The 16,648-nt window shown below is 27.6% G+C and overlaps 1 protein-coding gene across 1 annotated transcript in view; it reads left to right on the top strand.

The window, feature by feature from the left end:
- Positions 1–6,157: 6,157 nt before the first annotated feature.
- The window catches only part of Bma-madd-4 (Thrombospondin type 1 domain containing protein), a gene marked incomplete at both ends in the record, with an annotated part of 31,842 nt that continues 21,351 nt past the window's right edge, over positions 6,158–16,648 (top strand). The window contains 10 exons of the mRNA XM_043082763.1: positions 6,158–6,217; positions 8,045–8,137; positions 8,355–8,444; positions 8,749–8,868; positions 9,122–9,244; positions 9,541–9,691; positions 9,926–10,055; positions 15,359–15,515; positions 15,991–16,092; positions 16,346–16,463. Coding sequence (XP_042938697.1) covers positions 6,158–6,217; positions 8,045–8,137; positions 8,355–8,444; positions 8,749–8,868; positions 9,122–9,244; positions 9,541–9,691; positions 9,926–10,055; positions 15,359–15,515; positions 15,991–16,092; positions 16,346–16,463 — 1,144 coding nt within the window. The remainder of the gene's footprint in view (positions 6,218–8,044; positions 8,138–8,354; positions 8,445–8,748; positions 8,869–9,121; positions 9,245–9,540; positions 9,692–9,925; positions 10,056–15,358; positions 15,516–15,990; positions 16,093–16,345; positions 16,464–16,648) is intronic.

Raw genomic sequence — 16,648 nt, 5'->3', positions numbered from 1 at the left:
GAAAAAGTAATAATAGCAAAAAAAAAAGTAGCAGCAGCATATGCAAAGTTATTGCTAATACTCAAAAAACATAAAACTCACGCATATTCGACATGGAAATTTAATCAAATCTCTTTGCTCTCAATAAATTATCAATGTCACCAAGTTCTTTCCCTCTCTCTCCTATCCATTATCCTTCCTTTTCTCTCTCTCTCTCCCTCTCTCTCTTTCTCATTACTTCTGTCAACACATCTCTTTCCATACTCATTTTTAAATTTTTTCAATTTTGAAATTTGTAATTTTGAAATTTAAATTTACTGATTATTTTCCAAGTTATGTTTGTATTAAATATTTTACTGTATTGGGAAATCAATCATCAGTAATACTTAAACGACCAAAAGTATATGAGGGATCGCTTATGAAGTGTCACACCATAATGTCACCATTTCTGTGACTGTCCTCTATGAATAGCAGAAGAAAACAAGGCGACAATTATTTCTTGCAACTTATTTTTGCTTCTTTTTCTCTCTATCATCCGACTATCAAGCAAATTACCACTGTTACTATTTGCTAAAATGCTTATGAATATAGTCAATTTATTAAAATGAAATTAAAAGAAAAATTAATGGTAGTGAAATAAAATTTTTCTCATAAAAAAAAAGTTTTTTTTTGAAAATTCTTTATAAAGCATTAATTTTAGTAATTTAGTAGCATTGGTAGAAGCTTAAATAGTAGTTTAAAAGTGATATGAAATGAGTGAAATGATAGGATTATAAATTCAAGCTGTTATTTTTAATGTTAAATGGTTAGTTAATCATAAATTAATTCAGTAAAAATTAATATTAGTTTGAAAAGTTTTCTTTAAATAATAATCTCAATTAAAAAAGTACTTTGCAAATTTTTAAGGAATTTCAAAAGAAGAAATTGAAAAAAAAAGTTTGCTGATTTAAGTGAAAATAAAAAAATCATTTAAAGTATCACATTATTGGCATCTTTCTTGTATATTTTAAACGATCAAAATAACTATCTTATAATATAACAACAATTTTATTTATGATTTATTATTTTAATAAATTTGAGATATCATGCAAAGAGGTATGTATGATCCATCAAATAAAAATTTTTTATTTTTGTTATTCAAAATTTCGCTACTTTCATCTCAGATCCTAGCATTGCTCTTTTTTGCTCATCGTTGTCACCCGTATGTCTCTACTCGATCAATCGTTGACAAACTCATCAAATCAAAACAAACTTTCAATATCTCATTTCCATCGCTTCTTTTTTTTTATATTTCACATTGGCCAATATATTATTATTACTATTATTCTGCGTTCGCACATATATATCATAAATTATGACAAAAAACAGAAAAATTATTTTGTTGAAAGACTCCCAATCGTCTGTTCCTCTGTTTATTGTTTATTTGCATATTTGTTTGTTTATTTGTTTTGTCACTTTTATCAGTTATCGATTTCAAATTATTTCGTGTAATGTCATCTTCACTTATATGATTAAATTCAGTTGTTAATTATTTAAAAAAAGATTACTATTTCAAGTATTTGTTTCTTTTTTTTTCTCTTTATTTTTTGTTTGTTTACTTCTAGGAGAAAGGACAAATTACAAAACAGCGCTAATGTCAACGATTTTTAGCAATTTTATGAAAATGCCGGTAATCTTATAATAGCATTATCAAATGTTGATATAATCATCTTTTCTGATAAGATTGATTAGCGCTTATATGTTTGTTTAATTTGAATGATCAAATTCTAAACCTATAAATATTCCATTTGATTAATGGAAGAAAGACGGATCAGGAAACGGAGAAGGCAAAAGAGAAACCGGAAAGGAAACGAAACTTTTGTGTCATGACAAGAGCTTTATAAAGAGAGGGAGAGAGAGAGACAAAATGAGAAACGTTTCTCTCTTTTCTTCATTCTCTTTGTTGTTTGTTAAATAAATATGAGAAAAACAAAAAAGTTAATGAAATAAAAGAGAATAAAATAATTTCGGAAGAAAAGGGAAAATAAAATAAAATCGGAAAGAACTGAAACACAGAAAAAAAATAGTGAATTAAGGAATAAAATTCACAACACATAAAGTGGCGCTGTTTATCGAAGGAAACGAAATGGACGATCCATCCCATAGGACAAAACAGGAAGACTTTTCCGGCATCAGTGAATGACAAACGGAAATTAAGCGCTAAACTGATCTTTTCTTCCTTTCCTTTTTCTTTTTCTAAAATCTAAAGCATTGATTTTTTTTTTTTTTTTTCGTAATCGTTGATTTATTATTATCAGCAAAATAATAAATAAAATTCACTAAAATAATCACTCTGTTCTGCTTAATTTTTATTTAATTAAAATTTGATTTTTTTTCGAATTAAAAAAGAAAACTAAATGAGTAATAATATTATGCACATTTCAAGCTCTCAGCTATTTTCAATGATATTTTTTCTAAAAGTATTTTAAGAAGAAATGCATTTTTGTTTCAATTTCTTATTTCATATTAATTGTAAAAGTTATCATTGATAAGCATTGTGCTATGCATAATAATTAAAAAAACAGTGAAAACAGCGAGAAAAATTGCTCATAAATTGAATCGTTTCATAATTTAAATTCAAAAAAAAAAAAAAAATTGTTTTGTAGAAATTTTAATTTTGGTATATATATTTAACTTCGAGAGATTTTCTGTTTGAAATCATTTTCAATCTTCAATGAAAGATGTGAAAGCTTGAATGAGCATAAATAAATAAAGAAATAAATAAATAAATAAACCTAGTCGAAAGAGCATTACTCAATGTATTTCATATGGCCACGGTGACTGCTATGCAATCTTTTATGCTTATTTCTAAAGGCATTTATTGGTCAACTTGAAATGTCCAACTCTTTTCATACGATTTCCCTCATTTCATTATTTTACTACCTTTGTCATCTCTTCTACTCTTTCAATTCAATTGAAATTGTCGTAGTTCGTTTCAATATAGAACAAAGATTACAATTTCAATATTAATTTTAATTAGTTTTCATCTACGATAAATTTTTCCATCATATTTCTGCTTCTTTTGTAACAAAAATTTTCTTCAACCATTTAAAGAGCTCTTTAATTCTCAAACAAAAAGTTTTTTTAAAAAAAAAAATTTTTTGCAGAATAGTTGAAGTAACTATCTTAGTTTAATTTATTCTGAACAACAAGAAATGGTTCTGTTCCTAGAAACGAAATATATATGTTTTTTTTTTTGTAAAGTTAATTCAAAAAATTGTCTGATGAAAGAATTTTAATTCATTTAATATGAAATGAATTTAATTTCCAGAGCAAAAGTCTTCGGATAATTAAATGCTAATTGATCTTTTTGTATTTAACTTTTTAAATGCTAATTGATCTTTTTGTATTTAACTTTTTGCTATCCCATTTTTATTTTAGAAAAGAAATTGCTTGGCGCTATTTTATCCATCAATAAACGATTTGCTCTGATCAAAAATTTTATTCTGAAAGTACCTATGCTGCTCATAACGGATCCTCTAACCATCGTCTTTCCTTTAGCATAAATTATAAATTAAATTTCATTGTCGCAAAAATGTCTTATTGGTAGTTTGGGAGAAGTTTTACTCCTAAAATCTTTTCTCAAACATTGTTAGCCACAAGATTTTATAATAGAATTTAAAAAATTGCGCAAATTGATGAAATTTCCGTTACACTTCTTGTTTTGAAGCCATCGGTGTTAACTCTTTCGGAATATACAATTGCATTACGGCGCATTTTGTATTCAATAGAATTTGGTAAATAAAACAAACATTTCACGTAGATAAATAAATTCACGTAAATACGTAAATAAACAATTTTCTCAAGTAAATTCCGTTTAGCTCACGTATTTTATGATTTGATTTACACGTTACGCCCTCATTTTATATCATTTTAATCGATATAATCAATAATTCAATTGATAATAATTCATTTGATAATTTCATCAACAAATCTCATATAATGGTAACATTCTTAACAATTGAATATTTAAATGAGCAAATGATAATACGAAACTGTTTTCTGCTCAATTTTTTTTTTTTTTTTTTCTTGGTAAAATACATGATGAATGTTTGTTATGAAAATACTGGGGGGGAATTTGACATTTGCGCAATTGTGCTAAGTGAGCAATGAAGAATGCATCGTCTCTTCTCGTCACATTGTCACAATCCATAATTTGGAAGACGAAGGAAATTTTGATCCTTTTAATGGACTTATTTCAATGAAACGCATTAAATTGCACTTCAAATATAAATTGTGCATAGTGTGAATTTGAGTTATATTTATGTGACATCGTTTTACTCATTTCATCCTTAACAGTGCAATTAATGATTTATGTGTCGAAAAAAGTATGGCGTCGAAAAGTCTTTCACACTAATTTAAAAGTTAAAGTAAGAAATGCAGGGTGTAAATTAGTTATGATTCATTTCTTTCTCATACTTCCATCAAAAACACAAATCTTTTCCATTGGAGTAATAAATGACCTTTCACCTTTTAATTGATTATTTGATCATCCTTATCAGTTGCAATATTCTAACTAATAGCAAAATTATTGACAGTAATCGTGATTAAAAATGATTGTAAAGGCTGTTAAATATTCAAATGATAAAGTATCTTTAATTGCTTTTAGAAATTTCTATTGGACAATTTGTTAATGAAAATGAGAAAAACTATTTTACTATTCAAAGAAATCCCTCAGTAGTTCTGAATAAGAAATTCCTTGGTAATTTTCAATAAAAAATCCCCCGGTAGTTCTGAATAAGAAATCCCTCAGTAGTTCTGAATAAGAAATCCCTCGGTACTTCTCAATAAGAAATCCCTCAGTAGTTCTGAATAAGAAATCCCTCGGTACTTCTCAATAAGAAATCCCTCAGTAGTTCTGAATAAGAAATCTCTCGGTAGTTCTCAATAAGAAATCACCGAGAAGTTCAATTTTCCTTTCCTTTTTTCTCGCTAATTTATCATTTTCTCACTTTTAAACTATTTTACCTAAGGAAGCAAAATTTCTTACAAAAACACAATCTTATTTTATGCATTCTGTGAAATCATCGCTCTATGCTTTCTGCTTCTTTCTCAAAATTGATAATTCCATGAGAAATTCGACTTTCACTGAGAGTAAGTGCTGATATAATTTTAAAATGAGTTTCACTCTTTGCTATAAGTGTTATCAATTGTGATTGGATAGTGTTATCATTGATATTATTATCATAAGTCAAACTGTGCATATTTTGTAATAAAACTTTTAATTTTCTTTTGCAGCTATGGCAAAGTTTTTGCAATTAACTTTCTGCCATGTGCTTATCAGCAATAAATGATAAGTAATAATTTCATGATAAGTAACATTGCCAGTAATAATTTCATGATAAGTAACATTGCCAGTAATAATTTCATGATAAGTAACATTGCCAGTAATAATTTCATGATAAGTAACATTGCCAGTAATAATTTCATGATAAGTAACATTGCCAGTAATATTTCATGATAAGTAACATTATCAGTAATAATTTCATAAAAATCCATCCACACATTCCCTTCTCAAATTTAATTTTAAATCCAATCACTTTTCTTATTTAATTACTTCAAGCAATATTATATTATTATCTGCAAATTTTCATCATTGTCTAAATAAGCAATTTTATTATTTTAATGAAATATTTATTTAATTAAAAAGTTCAAAAATAGATTTTAGCAAAAATAATCATTAAACTATGCTAATTTTTTGAAACCTTTCAATCGATTCATTTCTGTTTCTTCAAGTTAAAAGCCTAAAAATTTTGCAGCATTTATTGAATTCCGAATTATTTGGAAGCAATCATCAAAAGTTCATTGCAACAGTCAACATGAAAAGAATAACTTATCAATGACTTATCATAATTATCAGTCTATCAGTGATAATATCATTTCTTACTGTTAGATCAGTGTAGCAAATAATTTATTCAAAAATGCTCAAAAAATTACACTGCTGCAATTAATTTTTATCATAATTAAACTATTTTTCAGATTTAATTTTCATTTTTCTACCATTTCGCTAAATTATATTTACCTAAAATTCAGTGTGCAATCATTGCTGCCATTTCGACTTGTCTTATTGTTAGTGCAAAATGATGAACAATTAGAATATGTGATACAACGTTGATCAGTGATAATTATCATATCCAATATGCTGGTGCAATATCAATCGATCAAAATTCTGTTCCTCTTATTACATTTATTGATACAGGTAAAGTTGAATTATGTTTATTGATTTAGGTAAAGTTGAATTATGTTTATTGATACAGGTAAAGTTGAATTATGTTTATCGATACAGGTAAAGTTGAATTATGTTTATTGATACAGGTAAAGTTGAATTATGTTTATTGATACAGGTAAAGTTGAATTATGTTTATTGATACAGGTAAAGTTGAATTATGTTTATTGATACAGGTAAAGTTGAATTATGTTTATTGATACAGGTAAAGTTGAATTATGTTTATTGATACAGGTAAAGTTGAATTATGTTTATTGATACAGGTAAAGTTGAATTATGTTTATTGATACAGGTAAAGTTGAATTATGTTTATTGATACAGGTAAAGTTGAATTATGTTTATTGATACAATTTGTTGTAATTGTGTAAAATTTGTGTGATTATGGGATGAAAGATACAAGAAATATTGATAATTCAGCGAGATAATATTAAAATGGAAGAGACACAGCGCGGTGAAATATTACTTATCAGATATATTATATATTTGAAACTATTTAAAATATAAACAATGACTTCACTATCATTAATTTCTTTTAATTTATTCATTCCTTTATTGCAATTATAACATTTTTTATCATCGAAACAAATGCTTAGTAATTAATTAAAATGCTTAGCAATTAATTAAAATTTATTTTACAACGCTTTTAAAGAGGCATAAACGTATATTCTATGCCACAATTAATTTTTAATCAGTCTGAATTAGAATCTGTTCTCTTTTTAAATACAATACTATCACTTATAGATTATCTGTTATCAGAGGATGCTTATCACTGATGAATTTATTCCAAAAGAGAAAATTAGGAGAATTATTTTCTTAGTTTAATTAAAATCTTTTGATAATTTTGCTTTTTTCTGCGAAATTTTGATAGCATTTCTTTTTATTATCCTTTTCTTTCTTTCTAAAAGAGATGGAGAGGGAGAGAGAGAGAGGAAAAGAGAGGGAGAGAAATAGACAGAGAAAAAATAAAATTGATTGTTATAGGCAGTTTGGTAATGCAAAAAATATTGGATTTGTATATATTTGCGTGTATGCTTATTTCATTTTTTATTTTTTTTCATCAATCATTTTGATGTTTTTTTTTTTTTTTTTTTTAAAAAAAAGAAAAAAATAAAAAAATTGGAAGTTTGTCAAATAAACAAAATTTAGGAAAGAAAATTGCCTTTCCATTCCAATGCAAAATGCTTCTTTTTCTTTTATTATTGAATTTAAAACAAAGGAAATAAATAAAAAACTTTTCAATGTTTTTTCACTTTCAGAGGGATATTAATATTAAATGAATGAATCCTTTTTCTCAGTAATACTTAAATATAAATTATATACAAAGAAAACAAAAAGAGAAATATTATTTGGAAAATTTTTTTATATTTCTTTTTCAATTTCCGTTTCTTTTTATTTTCATTTTGCTCAATAAATTTGCACTGAAAAAAGAAAGCAAATTAAGAAAGTAAATGAATTTATCATATAAATTCAAATTTAAGTAATTTTATTATAAATTCTATTTTTTTATTTTTTGTTTTTATTACATAATCAAATTTATTCAATATGTTTCATAAAAGTAGAAATTTATGGAAATTGCTTGTAATTTTAAGATAAAAATTCGAAAAATTAATAAAATGTAAAGAACACTTTCAGACTAATACAAATTACAATTGTTTCATTTAAAATAATTTAATTTATTACTTTATATTATTTTAATAATTCAATTATCAATTTCAAAAAAAAGTTATGATAATGAAAATCTTTCTTTTCATGTGGAAAAAATTAAAATTTCATATAGACTAATAAGGTAAAATTTTACAGCGAAATTCTTGTATCAGTGAGAATTCAAACTTGGAAAGAATAATTCATCAAGGTTGGGCCAAGTGGTCTGAATGGGGCCCTTGTTCTAATTTGGTTCGTTCAACTCTTTTCTCAAACTTATTGAATTATTAGTTAATTATCTCTGTAATTAAACAGTAATTTATTTATTTATTTTTTTTCATCGAAACAAAATTTCATTCATTTAAAAGAGAATCTATTATAGAATGAACAAAATTGTTTTAGTTAGTATTAAATAAGTAAGTAAAGTAAAATTTTTTTGATTTTTTAAAAAACATCGAGATTCTTTCAGTGCGGTGATGGAATATCAAGTCAGTTGAGGCGCTGTTTGGACCTACGATGTGTTGGACCAAACCGCCGTGAGCGTGTTTGTAACATGCAAGTTTGTTAATTCCATTATACCTTTTCTGTTCTTTCACTTTTTATTTGTAAAAAAAAAAAAAATCATACAAACAAATAATGATTTTCTTTCTTTAAATGTTACCTTTTGAAGTAGAAAGTTAGAAAAATATCGAAAAAAAAAAAGAAATTATCACTGATCAGCATTTTTTGATCAAAATTTCGCCTATTCATATGACTAAATTAATTTAATGTTTTAACTGATAACTTAATTCCACTAAAACAATAACGTTAAATTAATATAAAATTAAAAGTTATCTGCGACATTATAACCAAAAATATTTCAGCAATGTAACAACACTTCCTCAATTCATTCTAAGGAGGAACGTTGCTCAGAGTTAAATGTCATTGCTAACAATCCTAAATTGTTGTCACAGAAATGGGTGCCAGTCGAGAGTAGCTACCAGGTAAATAGCGCTCTTCAATTCAGCAATCTTATTAATTCCATATCTTTGGTTGTATTTTATTTAAAAAGTAGTAATGGCAGCAACATTATCAGATTATAATTACCAAAAAAAAAAAAAAAAAAAAAGAATTCTTTGAATAAATATTTCAATTTTATAAAAAACAGAAATGGTAGTATGGATAATGTTGTTATCTCACAATTTTATTATTGAAATTTGCTTTTCTTTTGAAGTTCAAATTTGCTTATTATTGAAGTGTATCGTGGTGTGTCGTTCCCTGAAAACTGGTGAAGAGAAGAAATTAGGAAAAATGGCTGATGGCAGTGCGTGTCACATCGAAGGATACAATAAATCTATTTGTGTGAATGGCATTTGTCAGGTCGCAGTTTATCCTATCAAATCATAAAAACTTGAAATTGAACTGTTTTTGAGTGGTCTGATTGATCTCACTAGCTAATCACTCACTTGATCTTATCAGCTAATCACTCATTTGATCCTATCAACTAATCACTCATTTGATCCTATCAACTAATCACTCATTTGATCCTATCAGCTAATCACTCACTTGATCCTATCAGCTAATCACTCATTTGATCCTATCAGCTAATCACTCACTTGATCCTATCAGCTAATCACTCATTTGATCCTATCAGCTAATTACTCATTCCGTTTGAGCATGTCGGTTGCGACGGCATTGTGCAGTCGAACGCTCGCTACGACCTTTGCGGAATATGTGGCGGCACGGGTGAAACTTGTCGGAGTACAATATTCCAGTGGAAAGACACGAAACACTTCTCACCTTGCGACACAACTTGCGGACCGAATGGTAAGTTCATTTAACTGAAATCTATTTGTTATAGTGTTAAGACGCATGGAAACTCTCCAAAAGATTTGATGAAATAGAACTAATCTTTACTTCTTACTTATAATTAATGAAGTAATACCTTAAGTTTTATTTCAAGTAATTAATAAAGTAATACCTTAAGTTTTATTTCGAGTCCTATTATGTATGTGACAAACTGATGAGCACTTTATGGACACGGAGAGTTCCTTACTTCAGCTTATCGAGTGTCAGTATCAGTATGCCAAAATGTGCGGAATGAACGAGTGGTGCCGGAACGACTTTGTGCTGACCAGCCTCGACCACGTCCACTGGTCGAGAAATGTCCACATATCGTTTGTCCATCACAGTATGCTTTTAGTTATTTGGTCAATTATGGGATTTCTATAAGATTTACAGATTTTAAAATTTAAATTTCTTTTAACTTATATTAACTGCTTACTCATTTCTTCTCAGTCTTTCAACATTTTATTTATTCTTTGAAAATACAACCTCTAATATTCACCAATTATCGCTTTTTCTTTTTTCTCCACTTCCTTCTCTCTCTTTCATCAGTTTTTTAAAAAGCAAAAAAAAAAAATAAAAATAAAGTTATGGAAATCTGAAACAACAATCATTAATTTGCTTATCTTAGAAGATACTTATGCAGTGATCTACCAATCAATCGATAAATCAGATTGGAATTATTTGCAGAAAAAAAAAATCAATTAATAAGCATTCAACAATGAAACAAATGATATTAGTTATATAAATGTAAACAATTTTGGCCATTGCATCGCATTAGAGAAATTCTGAAAACCGGAAATTTCATGAATGCTTCAATTTAATTTACAACTTTGAATGGTTTTTGTAGACCTATTAATGAGTGACCTTGGCTTTACAATTATGCAAATGAGGTTGACACTTCTTGGTTGGTCATTCTCCTTCCTATATTACTTGCTGCTTTCTTCTTCTCTTTTGACCTAACAAATAAGCAAAATGACAAATGAGTGGACAGAGTTATATCATTTTATCTTTTCACGTCAAAATTCCGTCCTCTTTGATCACTTCTTCACGTCTTTCTTTTGTTAGAAAAATTTTGCAGCCCAAAAGGATTCATTTTTCTCACCCTATTAGCACATGGTTCATTTACTGGACACATTCCGGTTCTATTAATTTTTAAAAGGAATGAAAGAGAAGGCCATTTATAGCAAAATCTGTATTTCCGATGTGGGAAATAAACTTCACCGGAATATTACCTGATAATTAACGTGAGAGAATGAAGTATGTAATACGATATGTAACAAATGCATAGTCGGATTTAGGAACAAATTACATAAATTCAATTCGAAAAAGCGGAAAAAACGATATTTCATAAGAGAAAACGGTCGACGATCAAACATAAATAAAGTTTTGATGAAGTTTCCTCAAAATAATTCAAAATATAAATTAATCTTTTTGCCTCTCAATTTGTGATTAAAGTAGAATTAATGCAATAAAATAATTTTACTGTTAATAATGATAAATACAAAATGATCTGCAAAAATGATCAAATTAGCATTTAGAAACAAAGAGAATAATTTAAAAAAAAAATGATTTCCCTCTTTTTCTTCAGGAAACGAAGACTGTCTCTTCCGGTTTCTCAAATTCATTTCGAGTTTTTAAGTAAAATTCCAAAAAGTTAAAACAAATTCCTTTCAATCATTGTTCAATTTTTACGGTCATTTAGCAAATTTATTTCCTTCATTCACTCTTTTGCATGAAACATTTCACTTTCAAAATGCTACCCAATGATGCATTCAAAATTTACGTTTGAATAAATTTCAGGAAAAGTTTACTCCTAACGAAATCCTTCACTTCTTCACTAGCAAAATGTAAAATTTTATTATTCGCATTATAAATGCCATTAATGCACTTCCAAAATGGTTTTGCAAAAATTTAGACTTTTTAAAATTACCTTCTACTATTTGCAGCTATAAATTGTAAACTCTAACTTAATTGAATTTCCCACCGTTTCTCAATTAAATATCCTATGTTTACTTACTGACACAAGTAAAAAAAAAAAAAAAATTCCCATTTTAAATTGCATTAGACTATTTTGAAGTGTAAATAATGTTTGCTTCAGGTACTAACATTTATCAGTATTAACCTTTGATCATCAAATGAAATGACAAAAGCTGATTAAATGAACTTACCTAATGGTTTCTCTAAAATGACATTCAATTAACACACAGCAAATGAACGAACGCATAAAAGTCCAAACCTTATTAATTAATTAATTAAATTTTTATTAAGAAGCGAAAGGTACACTAAAAGAGAGCGCAATTAGCCCATTTATTCCTTTTATCACATTACTAATACAACAAAATACTGAAAATATTTTCTTTTTCTTCACAAAAATGAAGAAAGAAAGAAAAAAAAAGCTTTTAACTTTTTAATTAATTACTCTAAACTTTTATTTATACAATTAACTAATTCCTTTGAATATTCCTTCACACTTATCATTGCCACAATTATAAGCTAAAAATAAAATTTATTCTTTCTAACTCTTCAAAATGACAACATTCAGCAAATTTGTCTTTGTACTTTTTTCCTATTTACTATTTCATCTGCGAACATTGAATTCCTATTTTGTCTAATTATCTAAATTCTACAGCGAAATAAATTTAATTATGAAAAATTCAATTTTTCATTTCTTTTCTTTTCCTTTTTCTATCATATTTTTTCATGGTAACACTACAACTTTAAAAAAAGAAAGAAAAAATTTAATTGTATGCTGCAGAAATATGCTACTCTCTCTTCAATTCAAATCACTCCCTTATCTTTTATCCAATAATACCTCACAATATCATTTGTCAAATTTTTTAGAAAATAAAATTTATAGCTAAGAGAGATTTGCATTCATTTCATTCTTTGTCATTTCATCTTTCATAGAAACTAAGGCAAATTCAATTATTTCAAAAAATTTCCCTTCAACTAAGTCCACTTATCAATTGGATGATTGCATCAGTGGTAATAGTATGATAGTAGTAGCAGTGATAATTTTGAATTGATGTACTTTCGAAAATTTTAGGCTCTACTTCAATGATTCAACGAAGTGGTAGAATTATCATTTTGTTAATTCACTGAGATTAAAAAAGTGTGAAATATTAGAGGAATGACCACTACGTCTTTGTCCACTATCCACTGTCCACTCGTCATCTTCTGCTAAGCAGTAGAAAGGTAGGAGTGACCGTCACCGTCACCTGCTCATCAGTCATTCGTCATCCTCACAGTACTATGTCCTTTCTTCATAATTCATAAAAATAAAACTTTGCCTTTTCGAAATTAAAATTTAACTTTGTTTATATTAAATGATTCCATTCAACAATTTGTCTGTCTGACAATGATATATTCCGGAAAACATTAAATCATTCCGAAAAATTCATTTCATATATTTCTATTACCTTCCAGAAATATTGAACTAATTACTGATTTCTGACTTCTTTTTCATTTCTTTAACCATAAAAATTAAATTACAATCTGTAAATTATTGGAAGTAAATTACAATCTGTAAATTACAAATTACAATCTGTAAATTATTGAAAGGAGAGAGGGAGAGAGAGAGAAGGAGGGAAAAAGAAAAAGAAAAACTCTCTCTTTGATGTTATTATTATTAATGAAGCTATTATTAACTACAACTGTCATTACTACTGCTGCGCTCTTCAGACCATCGATTACCGTATCATATCAGTAAGTTAACACTGATAATAAATCATTAAGTATCAATTTGATACCTGTCTGCACCTACTCTCGAGGTACACCTCACCTGCACACACACATATATATATAAACGATTGTATACAGATTCCTAGAAACACGCAGACCAATTTCCTTTTTGCTTTTGCGAAGTGTGTAGCAATTTATTTCTATCACTGTGCGACAGTTGCGCCATAGGGAAATTTGCAATTATGGTTAAATTAACAACGGTAGTGTAAAGACATGTGTATAATCTTTTATTGATAGATTGTGAAAAACAGCAAGTAGATACATTTTTTGTGGCGAACAAAGGGGAAGTTTTTTTGCAGCGGCGCAAGTGTCGTACGGGAATATTTGTCACAATATTATTATGGTTAATAAATGATATTTTCAGCTGCAGGTTATTGCAATCAAATTTTCTGCATGAATTTGTATGTCGGAGAGAGAGAGAGAGAAAAAAAAAAGAGGGTATAACAATTTTCCAGATTACAGTGTGTGCCGGTATGCTGGCAATGCGGTGATTTACCTAAAGTTTAAGTAAAATAACTTTCATTTCAAGAAATTAACTTTTACCTCTTTTCAATAACAAAAGGAATATTTTAATTTTAATTCTTTAAATAGCTTTGTATACATAATCTGACTGCAAAATTTCCTTCACTAAAATTTCTTCGTTATTTTCTCTTTTCTAAATTTTTTTCTTCACTAATTAACCTTTAATTAATTAAACCTGAAGGATGCTTTTGTATTATTATTGTCGGCAAATTCTTTCGTTTTCTTGTGAATTTGCATGTGTTTAGTAATAATTATGCTAATAGCATGATTTTATTGCTTTTACTTTTTAATTTATCTCACATTCTTTTTTTACGGAAAAATTTTTAAATCCAAATTAAAATAATTAATGTCAAAGGTTTACGTAATACATTATTCTTACGTAATACATCATTCTCACGTAATAATCCACGTAAATTTTTACTTCGTGTAGTAATGAGATTATACAGAATTAATAATACTTACAATAAAACAATTTAAAATTATATTCGTCTATTTTTGCATGAAGGAAAAGGGTTTTTTTTTTGGATAATTTTATCACAAAAAAGAAACGAAAAGCGAAAGACACAAATGAGAAACGCACTTTTTGTTGTGCAAAAAACTGTGAAAACGGAAAAAATGTGAGAAAACTTTTTAATTTTTTTGCATTCACTTCAAATTTTACTTTTTGAAGTGAAATATTTTCGGAGAAAGTAATAATAATCTAAGAGAAAAGAAAGTATTCGTTTAGTTAATGAAGGAATATTTGCTTTATGATATGATCAACTGGTAATATACAAAGGATTTAAACCAATAAAATGAAATAAATAATGAAAGAAGAATGCTACTAAATTTAATTTTGTGTTAATGCCAAATTTGATGTTTTGATTTAATTAAGAAATTCATAAAATTTGTTTCAAATGGATCGGATTGCAAGAGAAATTTCAAATTAGGTTAAATTCTACTGAGAGACAAAAATTCAAATTAATTTCATACACTTTTGTTTCTTACTACCTTTTTAATAATTAACATTGAATTTTCTAAAACATCAAAGAATGCAAAAAATCAATGAATAATTTATATTTAAGCATTGCATACCTTTGCTATTAACCTGTATTACTTCCTTGGAATGCAGTAAGTCATGCACTAACATGCAGCAAATGCAAAATTGCTTCATTAAGTAATATGTACTAATTGAGTCAATGAATTCGCAGCAAAAAAAAAAATTTCAATTTTTGTTGATTTGCATTTTGAAAATTTAATGTTAAATTATAAATTATAAGCAATTTAAGCATTGATTCTTGCTATCGTACATATTACTTTTCATATGTTTGTTTTGTAATCTTTTTTTGTTTTAGTTTTGAAAATGTTTAAGAGTAAAATTATTCGGAAGATTTTCTGTCTTAGATGGATGACCGGAAAATGGTCCGAATGTACAGCATCCTGTGATGGCGGACATCAGACTAGAAAGGTGTACTGCGTTGAAAGTTCCAACGATACAAGCGGAATTGTTGTGGAAAACCGGAAAGTAGATGATCAGTACTGCTGGCAAACCCATCGACCGGTATGATACAGAAAAGTTGGAAGGATGTGAAAGAAGCAATCATCCACCATCTATAATTAATTTAAATTTAAATATATCTTAGTTTAAATCGATAGTTATAGGGAAAATAATTGAAATTTTCAAATGAATTATTAATATTTGAATCTTTTGCAACTGTTTTCTTTATGATAAACAAAATTTCCGATCGATTCCATAATGTGACAAATACGACAATGATGTGTAACAATATGACTTGTCACAATAACAGTGACAACTTAATTTTACGCTTTAACACGTTGTGGCCACGCTTTCTGTCCTTTCTCAGACCATAGTAACGTATTGAAAAGTGAACTTTAGATTAAAATAACTAAACGGAATTCATTAATTGAACATAAGTTGTAATTCCTATCGAAATTCGTTTGGTTACAAGAAAAAGTTTAAACTATTTGGAATGTTCAGTTTCTTGTTTTAGAATTCTTTTGTTTTTTTCTTTCAGGCAATAAGCAGGAAATGCAATCGGAAAAGTTGCCCGAAATGGGAAAAGGGAGATTGGAGTTCGTGTTCCGTTACGTGTGGTAAAGGTTACCGGACAAGACAGGTAAACGTTTTTGAGTAATCAAATTAAAAGATAATATTTATCATTTATGGATGCATAATTTGAAGATGGAACAAATGGAATAAAATAAACTTAAATTATACAGATGAAATGAAGTAAAAGCAATACCTTTAGAGAGTTGAAATTAAAGACAAACTCAGTAATTAATTAATTAATTAATCAATCAATCAATAATTTACCCAAGAACAAAAAACAAAAAATACAAAAAATCAGCTTACAACTCCGATCGTGTCAGGTTGAGTGTCAACAAGAAGGTGAACGGATTGATGATTACGCATGCAAGGATACTGATCGACCGGATGACAGTCAACCGTGCTATACCGGTATCACCTGTCCAAGTGAATTCTACGATTGTTAGTCTTTTTTGAAATTTAATGAATTTCAAATGATTCAAGAAGAATCTCAATAGCTGCTGGTATTAATGCAATTATTTATTTAGGGTTAAAATATTTACTTAAAAAAATTAACCATTAAGCTAACTTAATGTCTAATTCAGCTTTTTAAGATGCTAATATAAGCTATGTCACACACTTAATTA

The sequence above is a fragment of the Brugia malayi genome (assembly GCF_000002995.4).
Source record: "Brugia malayi strain FR3 genome assembly, contig: Bm_008, whole genome shotgun sequence".
Classification (NCBI taxonomy): domain Eukaryota; kingdom Metazoa; phylum Nematoda; class Chromadorea; order Rhabditida; family Onchocercidae; genus Brugia; species Brugia malayi.
Note: the sequence above shows the minus strand (reverse complement) of the source record. Positions and strands in the feature narration are given on the sequence as shown.